Source organism: Prionailurus bengalensis, chromosome E2 (assembly GCF_016509475.1).
Source record: "Prionailurus bengalensis isolate Pbe53 chromosome E2, Fcat_Pben_1.1_paternal_pri, whole genome shotgun sequence".
NCBI classification, from domain to species: Eukaryota; Metazoa; Chordata; class Mammalia; order Carnivora; family Felidae; genus Prionailurus; species Prionailurus bengalensis.
Genome location: NC_057352.1, coordinates 8,481,268 through 8,491,157, shown reverse-complemented (window position 1 = coordinate 8,491,157; position 9,890 = coordinate 8,481,268). Strand labels below are relative to the sequence as shown.

Here is a 9,890-nt window from a genome sequence, read left to right as displayed (position 1 = left end):
AGCCCGAAGCCAACTTAGTATCGTCGTCTTCGCTTATCACCCCCCGTCCACCCTTCGGTATGGCCTCTCCCGCCACACCCCCCTGAAGTTGTCGCTCGCACGTCTTCCCAGTTCCTCCCCCTCTAGCGCGAGAGGCCCAGAGCATCTTCCAATGGCCGTGTTCCCCGCCCCACACACCCTCTCCGCTTCCAGAGGCTCCCCCAGCCCTATTTTGGTACAGCCCGGCCACGCCCCCTCGCGGACGCGGTTGGTACGCGCCGCGCTCCCCCGCTCGCCGCAGTGGTTTGGCCGCGGCGACCCCTCTCCGGCGGCGCGTCCCCCGCGCTTGGTTCAGCCCAGCCCGTCTCCCCCGAAGCCGCGCGCCCGCGCCCCTCAGTCGGTGGAGCCCGCAGCCCCCCGTGCGGCCCGTGGCAGCCCCCAGCCCGCTCGGCCCGCGCCCGCCATGGTCCGTCCGCGCCGCGCTCCGCACCGCTCCGGCGCCGGGGGCCCCCTCGGGGGTCGCGGCCGCCCCCCACGGCCCCTCACGGTGCGCGCCGCCCGCTCGCGCTCCTGGCCGGCCAGCCCCCGGGGCCCGCAGCCACCGCGGATCCGGGCCCGCTCGGCCCCTCCCATGGTGAGCCCCCCGCCTTTTTTCCAGAGCCTTCCACGGCCCCGCCCCCGCCAGCCCCTCCCCCGGGCTCGGGTCTTTGTCCGCGGCCCCCTCTTCTGTGGGGTCTCAGGATGACCCGAAGGGTGGTCCCGGCTGGGGCCGGGTTCCCCCGTGGAACCCCCCCGGGTGGTACGCGCCGTGCTCTCCCCTTTGTTGCGCGTTTAGGCTGGGGTGGCGGGGGTGGGGTACGGGGGCGGGGAGGGCTCAAATTACTGCTGACTCCGCGTCCCGATTTAAACGCGGGGTGGGGGGCGGGCGGGCCGACGGCAGGCGTGCATGCTTGTTTTTCCAATTGGAAAGTTGGTCTCCGCGCAGGAAATCTGGAAATGGGGGAGGGGGCCGCGGGGCCGCGGCGAGGGGGGCCCGCGTGTTGCACTCGCGCGCCCAGGTGTTGCACCTGGGGGTGTTCCTTCCCGGGCCCGCGCGCGTCTGCACGGCGCCCGTGGCGTGTGCGCCCGGGATTTGCACGCTCGCCCAGATGTGGGATGCCCTTACGGAGTGCAACAAGCCCAAACGTAAACATCTGGCTTTGTCGGGACGTTAACTGCACACGCTTCCCCAGACCTAAACTAAGCGCATACTTTTCAAAAATCTTCAGGCGCACCTGGAATGTTAGTAAACCTGCACGTCTCGGCGTTTCACGCTTGCCCAGATGTGCGTTTTAACCTAGGCTGGCTCTCGAGTTCGCTTCTTTCATACCGTGCGCCGACGTTGTGCGTGGCATGGAGCTGTGGCAGCTCCACGCAGGCCTTAAAACAGGTTTTTTCGTATCTTAAACGTAGACAGGAAGACTCTGAACGTCTCTCAAAAGTTAAACATACCCCTCGGCTCCACTGTGTTACGGGGATGTGTTCAGCATCTGCATCTAGTTCAAAAGCGCTTCCCGGTCCTGAAACTGTGCACCCTAAGGCTTTCATTCTCCTACCAAGTACAAAATAGGCTTCCCTGTGCAGGAAACAGTTGACACGTCAAACGCACACATCTGCCCCGATATGAGATTTCCTTTAGGACCGCACTTAACTCTCGTCCTTAATTGTGGTCGTGCACTTGGACGTAGCTACCCTGTTGTTGCAGGTAGACCTGAGTTTTTAGCTAGGAATTCTCGGTCTTTACGTTCTAGACCAGAACGTGTTTTAAGCCTAACGTGGTCAGCTGGCCCTCACAGACAAAGCAGACTTCGAACACGTGCTCTCCCAGTTTACGCTGACCGGATCCTAAAGTGCATTCATCTGGCCCTCCGAAGGCTCTTCAGCTGTGGGCTTTAAGCACATATTCTCCGATGTTCTCTGCCCCACCTGTGGCATCTCCAAACCCGGGACTTCAACCCCCGTCCTGCATCTCAGACCCAGCCCGGCCCTGAACGCGCACCAACATGTTCTTATGCCAAGATTCTCTTTGGTTTTCTTCCTGATCCGCTACCATTGCCCATATTCCAGAATCACCTGTCCAGGTGGAGGACGTGCTTGCTCAGGTTTTTTTGTTTGCTTTTTTAAGCTCCTGGAAAATCCGAGTTTTACTGTCTTTCTGGGACAGAAAACATCTGTGTGCTTTATAGGAAATGCAGAAAGGTGCCCTCTAATATAAGATGAAAAAGAACAACGCCCGTTAGTAATTTTTTCTGCTGCCCGGAGGCGTTTACTGGTGAGATTTGTAGGGAGTACTTGCTGCCAGCCTGTTCCAAAGCCTTTCCCTTGTTTGCTTTGAGATGTCTTTGGTTTAGGGGGAAAAAAAAGGATATCTGGGAGAGTGCCCTGTGAAGAGTAGAACGTGTAGCTTTCCTTGGCTTTGTTGCTGGAACGTTCTCTGGGTGTTCTGCAACCACTCTCAAGATGTCGTGTCTGAAACCCCTCTTGATGTTGTTACGCTCCCTCTTCCAAAAGTTTCTCTGCCTCCCTGGATGGTTCTGTTCTCTGTGCTTTGGTTTCCCTTCTCCACCCCCCCCGCGCCCCCCCCCCCACCCGGGGTCTGCAAGGGAGGGAAGGAGGGCCGGCGACCACCTCGGAAAGGTTGGCAGGATCTGGAGGAGAGAGTCCAGACTTTCTCTTGAGGGCCATGGGGGGCTTTGGAAGAGTTTTCAGCGTGGGTGGGTTGGGGCAAACCCATGTGCCAGGCAGCCAGCTGCAGTGTAGACTGGTGTGTGCATTGTGGGGGCTTCATGGAGGCCTGGACCCTCGGACCGCTGGCTTCTGAGTTGGGTCAGGACAGAGGGACCAAGAATTGATCGGGCCAGGAGGGTGAGTGAGTGGCATCTCCTGAAGGGGGAGGGATGGTATTCTGGGCCAAGGGCACAGCTGGAGCAGGGAGCAGACCAGTGTTGAGGTGACAAGTGGCCGGGGAGGAGGGGCTCGTAGTGGCAGGGAAAGGATATGTAGGTCAGCCACTTGGGGTCTTTGACTCCTGGGACGAGTGGTTTGGACGTGGCCCCGGGAGTTTCTGAGCAGGGGGTTTGGGTCTGAACGCTGGGTTGCGTGTGGTGGACAGGCTGCCCCTGCGGGTCCTTCAGCCTCGGCTTCCCCCCTCCCCTCTGCCGCAGCAAGGTGCTCGGGTCTTTGGGGCCCTGGGTCCCATCGGGCCCTCCTCGCCTGGGCTCGCCCTCGGGGGCCTGGCTGTGGGCGAGCACCGGCTCAGCAACAAGCTGCTGGCCTGGAGCGGCGTCCTCGAGTGGCAGGAGGTGAGCCGCGGGGTCCCCTCGCGAGCCCGGGGGTGGGGGTGGGGGGCTGGCCCTGTGTGTGGGGCGGGCCCGCGCACCCAGGTTGTGCCCGGTGACCCCCCCACCCCGCCCCCAGAAGCGCAGACCCTACTCGGACTCCACGGCGAAGCTGAAGCGGGCCCTGCCCTGCCAGGCCTACGTGAACCAGGGCGAGAACCTGTGAGTGGCGGACAGGGGGCGGGGGTAGGTGGGTGGCCGGGGCTCCCCTGACTCGCCACCCCCCCCCTTCCCCCACCGCAGGGAGACCGACCAGTGGCCGCAGAAGCTCATCATGCAGCTCATCCCGCAGCAGCTGCTGGTAAGACCCACCTCCGGCCTCCCCAGGCCCGTTTTCCTGGGGACCCCGCCCCTGGCGGTGACCCAGCTGTCCCCTGGCCGCCCACAGACCACCCTGGGCCCCCTGTTCCGCAACTCCCAGCTGGCGCAGTTCCACTTCACCAACAGAGACTGCGACTCCCTCAAGGGGCTGTGCCGCGTCATGGGCAACGGCTTCGTGAGTAGAGCGGGACCCTTGGGCGGGGGGCCGGGGGCCCAAGGCCTCCCTCCGAAGGAGTCTTGGTCCGTGTCTGAACACGCGGGTGTCAGGGAAGGCAGAACACGGAGGACGCGGGCGGTGGCGCCAGGGATGCGAGTGAGTGGAGGGCCCCAGCTGGCCCTCCTGGGACCTAGGAGCCTGTTGGGGACACGGCACGTGGCAGGGACCCAACTGAAGATGGCCGCGGGGGTGCGGGGAGGGTGAGCCCGGCCAGGGGGATACTCCGTGCTGGGGCCATTCCCTCATCCGGCAAGCGGGGCTGGCGGTGGGACGCCTCGGGGCGGTTAGCGGGAGTGAACTTGTGTGGTGTTGGAGGAGGCGGCCTGCACGTGTGGTCGACACCTGGTCAGCGTGGGCTGGTGAGTGACTGTGACACGGGGCCGTCAGGGAGTGAGTCTGGCGTGGTCTCTGCAGCCCCTCCGGTCTGGGCCCCAGCGTCTCATGCGGGCCCTGATCTCAGCGGTGAACACCCCCACCCCGCAGGGGTCTGGTTGCCGAAGGGGACAGGTGCTCGTGGGGGGTGGGTGGCAAGAGAGGAGAGCGGACCCTCCGCTCGGGGCACCACAGGACTCGGCTCTGGGGTCCCCTTTGGGACCAAGCGCCTCCTTCCGCCTACTGTGTGGGCGGGCCATGACCCCCAATGTCCAGGTAGATTCCCATTCCCTCGGGGCCCGGACAAACCGGGGGTCGTGATTGGCGCAGTCTCTTGCCCGATGGGCCGGCCCTGACCTCAGCGCCACTTGCTGAGGGCCTGCCGTCTGCCTGGCCGACGGGCCCGAGGGCCACAGGGGAGAAGCGCGCCAGCACGCTCCCTGTGCTACCTGGCCGGTCACACTCCTGGTCCTACTGGTAGCTCTGGGAGGACGGACCGCGCCTTGGTCCGGGAAGGCAGGGGACAGGTTCCCTGAGCAGGTGGCCCCTGGGTGACAGGACAAGTCAGGGGTATTCCCCGAGGTAGCCGCCTCTTTGTCCCGACAGCCCAGGTAGAGAGGCCTGTGACACTCCTTTCTGACGTCATGCCAAGGAGGCATTGGCGTCTCGCGTAAAGACGTTTATGTAGCGGCGACCACGGGACTGTCGTTAAGCCATCTTACAGATGGGAAAACTGAGGTCCAGAACATGAAGTGATTTGCACTGGGGCACGCACGTAGGAGGCAGTAGAGCTGGGGCTGCCCCCAGTGCCTCCCTGGAGGCGGCTCGGCCGAGGCAGGCCCTACTCTGGGGACAAAGCGGCATCGAGAGGGGGCGACGCGGTGGAGGTCGGGGGAGGTGCCACCCTCTCAGGATCCTCCTGTCTCAGCGGTGGGTCCCAGGCCCTCACCACAGATTGACCAGCTGAGGGAGACCCCCAAGTGTACATTCACATGCTCTTGCCTTGTGCTGTGGCCTCTCACTTGTCACAGAAGGCCACAGGGCGACTTTGAGGACTTCTGTCCAGTGACGACCTGTCCCCAAGACAGGACAGTCTCTGGTTAGCTTGGAGGGGTCTCTGACTGCCTGCCCCCCCCCCCCCAGGCGGGGTGCATGCTGTTTCCTCACATCTCCCCCTGCGAGGTGCGCGTGCTCATGCTCCTGTACTCGTCCAAGAAGAAGATCTTCATGGGCCTCATCCCCTACGACCAGAGCGGCTTTGTCAACGCAATCCGGCAGGTCATTACCACGCGCAAACAGGTGTGCTGGTGGAGCCCAGGCCAGCCCTGCCCCAGACTTGTCAGCGCGGCTTGGGGGGGGGGGGGGAGGGCGGTTCTTCACAGGAGGGCCTCCTACACACAGCAGGGCTTGGAGGTGGGCAGCAGGCTTATGGGGAGGGCTGCTATGCGGCTGGAAGGCTCTGGAGGGTAACTGTCCTGGTTCACCCCTTGCCAGTTATTTATGAGTAGTGTTCCTGTTTGTGCAACAAATTGTAGGGTTGTCTGGGTCTTAGGGGCAGACCCTGTGAGCTTTGTACCCCAGGTTGAGCATCTGAGACTTGTTCTGGGGCACTGGGGAGCCATGGAAAGTCTGTGAGCAGCTGAGGGGCAGGGCCAGCTCTGGGGCTGTGGCCAGACTGCCTGGAGACGGGGGCCAGGGTCTTCAGGACAGCTCTGAGGTTCCCCAGAAGCATCCCTGGGGCACTCCCAGGCATCGACCCCACTCGTCTGTTCCCGCAGGCGGTGGGTCCCGGCGGGGTCGCGGGCCCAGTTCAGATCGTCAACAACAAGTTCCTGGCGTGGAGCGGGGTCATGGAGTGGCAAGAGGTGAGTCCTGGGGGGACCTGGGCGACCTGAAGACCAGCGTGTCTTCGCTGACTGGGGTGCCTCCCCCCTCCTGATGTCTCCCCTCTTCCTCTCCCCAAAAGCCCAGGCCTGAGCCCAACAGTCGGTCCAAGAGGTGGCTGCCGTCGCATGTCTACGTGAACCAAGGGGAGATCCTGTGAGTGCCGGGCTGGGGGCGGAGGCAGTGTCTTGCCAAGACCCAGCTTCCTGACCCCCGTCCCCTTGCCCCGCAGGAGGACCGAGCAGTGGCCAAGGAAGCTGTACATGCAGCTCATCCCGCAGCAGCTGCTGGTGAGTGTGATGGGAGGCACTCGGCCTTTGTGACAGACAGCAGACCATGGGGTGGCTGGGGCGCTTCCCCGAGAAGGGGGCACCAGAGTTGCCGGCTGGAGAACATCCTAGACGGAGGGACAGCACGCGCCAGGGCCCTGTGGCCAGCTTGTCCGGCAAGTGAAGATAGGCGGGTGTGGACCAGGTGGAGGTCGTCAGAAGCGGGGGCGAGGCCTGCAGAGCGGCACGGGGGATGGGGGCGAGGCCGGGCGGCATAGTTGTGGACCGTTCTGGGCGCCCTGTCTCACGGCACCGTCCGGCCTGCCCGCAGACCACACTGGTGCCGCTGTTCCGGAACTCGCGCCTGGTACAGTTTCACTTCACCAAGGACCTGGAGACGCTCAAGAGCCTGTGCCGGATCATGGACAACGGCTTCGTGAGTGCGGCGTGTGCGGGCCGGGCGAGTGGGTGGGGGCGCGGCCGGCCGGAAAGCCCCCCCCTGGGCAGACGGGGCCGGGTCCGCTCTGTGTTTGAAAACTAGAAGGCGAATGACGGCCGGTGGCTGTTTCCCCAAAGCCAGCTGGGGAGAGAGTGGCGGCAGCCCCCACGGTGACGGCCGGTCGGCCTCGTGTCCAGACACCTGTCGGCTCCCGGTCCACGGGACTCCCCGGGTCTGTGCCGTCCCGGACACGTTTTATAGATGGGGAAACTGAGGCTCAGAGTAGGACTCGCACCCGGTGTGGTACCGGCCTCCAGGGTCGACTCAGAGTCTCGAGGGGCTGGAACCACTGAGTGCTGACCCGGTGCTCCCAGGTCCCTCCTCCACGGGGACCAGGTTTTCTCATGGACAATCCGAGGCTCCGGAAGAGCCCTGCCAGGCAGCGAGGTCTGTCTGCTCCCAGCCCGAGCTCTCAAGGTGCCGGCTTATCCTCCAGCGGGTCTTGACCTCAGTTTGTCTGCGAGGGGAGGTGCGTTGTCTCGGTGCTTGTGAAAGCACAGCCGTCGCCACGTTTTGTGGACGTTTGCAGTCACAGGCCGGCATGCGTCCCCAACTATCTGATTCCGTCACAGCAGCGCAAGTGCGTTTGGAGGGAGGGCTGTGTATTTCTTGTGTCACAAAAGTTTGAGAGCACAGCGCTCCCGCGGGGGAAGCTGGAAAAGCCGCGCATGTACCTGGCCGGCCCTGCCCAGCGTTCCGCGCTCCCTCAGTGGGGCCGGGGCTCAGGTAGGAGCTCCGGAGGGGCTCCCCCCTGGACACCTGCCGCCGCCGTCTCCCCGGGGTGGCGCACAGGAAGGCACAGCCCCTTGTGGTTTGAGGGGCCTTGGGAGTCCTTGAACTCAGCCTCAGTTTGCCCACCTATAAGCCGGGGGTGGTGACTGGAGAGCAGGGTCCAGGGAGGCAGAGCGGGAGCGCTTCTCCCGAGGTGGCTGTCCGTTCAGCCGCGTCCCTGGTTTGAGGGAACAGTGTCGTTGACAGTTCACTGGGGATTCGTGGTTGGCACTTGAGCTGCTCCAGGGCCTACGTGTGGGGGACTTAGTGCTGGGCTTCCTGGGGCCCGAGGGGGCTTCTGCGAGCCATGGCCACCTGGCGCCTCGGGGGCAGTCCGCGTACTCGCCAGCCCACCATCGCCCTGCTTGTCGTGGGCGCCGTGGTCTCCTTGGAGCACATCGCAGCCAAGTCCCGGCGCCTCTGTGCAGAGCCCGTCGGTCCCCAGGCCGTTGCGGGCTTGTGTGTCCTTGTCCCCAAGCGGTAGCGACACCAGGGCCGGGGGGACGGCGGTCAGGACGCAGCGTGCCGCGGCTCCAAGGGGCGCCGGTGGCTGTGGGGAGGCGCATCCGCACCGCGGCCAGACGGTGACCCCGCCGCCGCCCGCCAGGCCGGCTGCGTGCACTTCTCCTACAAGGCGTCGTGCGAGGTGCGCGTGCTCATGCTCCTCTACTCCTCGGAGAAGAAGATCTTCATCGGCCTCATCCCCCACGACCAGAGCAACTTCGTCAACGGCATCCGGCGCGTCATCGCCAACCAGCAGCAGGTCCTGCAGCGGAACCTGGAGCAGGAGCAGCAGCAGCGGGGGGTGAGGCCGGGACCCCCACCCCCCACCCCTCCCCCCACTTCCCAAGTCCCCGCCACTGACGCAGCCCCCCTGCTTTCCTCCCCCGCAGATGGGGGGGTAGTGGCCACCCCCAGGCTGGGCCCCTCCAGGAGTCACAGACGAGGCCCCCGCCAAAACCGGTGAGTGGCACCCAGCCCGAGTGCACGAGGGGCCCTCTGAGGTGTCTGGGGCTTGGGGAGCAGTCGTGTGACTCTGGTCTGGAGACCGGAGCCGAGATGCATGTCGGGGAAGCTTCCGGTAGCCCCAGGCCTCCTGGGAAACTGCAGCCCTCTCCCCCAGGAGGTGGTGGAGCCCCGGGTGGGGAGAGGGCTCGCCCCTTTGAGCCAGGGCCCCTCCCTGAGGAGCTGGGAGGCCCCGTCCAGCCCCTCCCCTTCTGCTCCTGCCCCCAGGTCAGATGCTTCTGAGCAGGGGCCCCTGGGATGGCAGCCGCCCAGCAAGATGGGCTGGAGGACCGCGTCGTGAGCTGTCTCCAAGGACGGTCTCCACCCCTGTACGTTTCCCCAATAAAGTCTTTTAAAAGCCACCGCGCTCCATGTCCAGAAGCCTTGGCCGGGGGTCCTCAGACTGGGTGGCATTGGCTCCCAGAGAGCTGATGGCCCAGCCCGCCCCCTGCTGTGGGGGGTGGGAACGTGCATCCTTGTGATGGGGGGGGGAGGGGGCGCTCTGAGAACACCATCACCTGAGCGAAGATGGACGGGCTGCACGTGGAGCCACCTATGCCTTCAGTGGCAGGTCGGTCCCCAGACTGCAGGCCCCGCCGTGCCTGGTGGTCCTGTCTTCGAGGCCAGTCGCATGCCTGGGTTCTGCTCCCCACTGCCGCTGGGGTTCTCTCTCCATCCCTTTGGGTTCGACAGGTCGTGCTTGGCCAGCAGCAAACACAAGCTGGGGCCGGGGACCTGCCCCCTGTGACTGTGTGGCCAGCAGCAAACACAAGCTGGGGCCGGGGACCTGCCCCCTGTGACTGTGTTCCCAGCACCGCCTTTACTGCTGCAGGCCCTGCCCCAAGGTCAACTTCAGCTCGCAGTTTCTCACTCACCAAATCCAGCTCTTATCCTCAGGTCACAACACACATGCTCCTGCACTGGTTCTGCAGCCCGGCAGCCACGCGCAAGGAAGACCCTACCCCACCCCCCCGGGGGGCCGTGTCCCTTGCGGGGACTCCCCAGCCTTGGTCTGGAGCACCCACGGCCATGGGCTGAGAGGCCTCAGTTACTCCGGCGGGAGAGGCATCTGGCCAGACACGCTCAGGACAAATCCCACCCCTGTATCCACCCCGGGAGTCCCCCCCCCCCCCCCCGCCCCCACTTGGGGACTAGCCAGGTGCCAGTCCTTGGCCGGGCAGACCACCCTTCTTCCC

At 64.6% G+C, this 9,890-nt stretch overlaps 1 protein-coding gene across 1 annotated transcript; it reads left to right on the top strand.

Moving 5' to 3' along the window:
- The first annotated feature begins 232 nt into the window (after positions 1 to 232).
- On the top strand, positions 233 to 9,056 carry PTOV1 (PTOV1 extended AT-hook containing adaptor protein). The gene is made up of 13 exons (XM_043598493.1): positions 233 to 613; positions 3,183 to 3,320; positions 3,436 to 3,518; positions 3,600 to 3,657; positions 3,745 to 3,852; positions 5,410 to 5,565; positions 6,045 to 6,131; positions 6,233 to 6,306; positions 6,383 to 6,440; positions 6,751 to 6,855; positions 8,297 to 8,494; positions 8,583 to 8,652; positions 8,923 to 9,056. Exons 1-12 carry the CDS (start codon positions 443 to 445, stop codon positions 8,592 to 8,594), a joined length of 1,248 nt encoding a protein of 415 aa, XP_043454428.1. The 5' UTR covers positions 233 to 442; the 3' UTR covers positions 8,595 to 8,652; positions 8,923 to 9,056.
- Positions 9,057 to 9,890: the final 834 nt, after the last annotated feature.

What these genes read in the sequence shown, in the direction of transcription:
- PTOV1 (XM_043598493.1), top strand. Translation starts at nt 443, where the DNA reads ATGGTCCGTCCGCGCCGCGCTCCGCACCGCTCCGGCGCCGGGGGCCCC. An exon ending in GTGAACCAAGGGGAGATCCT is followed by an intron (nt 6,307 to 6,382) that starts GTGAGTGCCGGG and finishes CTTGCCCCGCAG; the next exon opens with GAGGACCGAGCAGTGGCCAA. An exon ending in TCATCCCGCAGCAGCTGCTG is followed by an intron (nt 6,441 to 6,750) that starts GTGAGTGTGATG and finishes GCCTGCCCGCAG; the next exon opens with ACCACACTGGTGCCGCTGTT.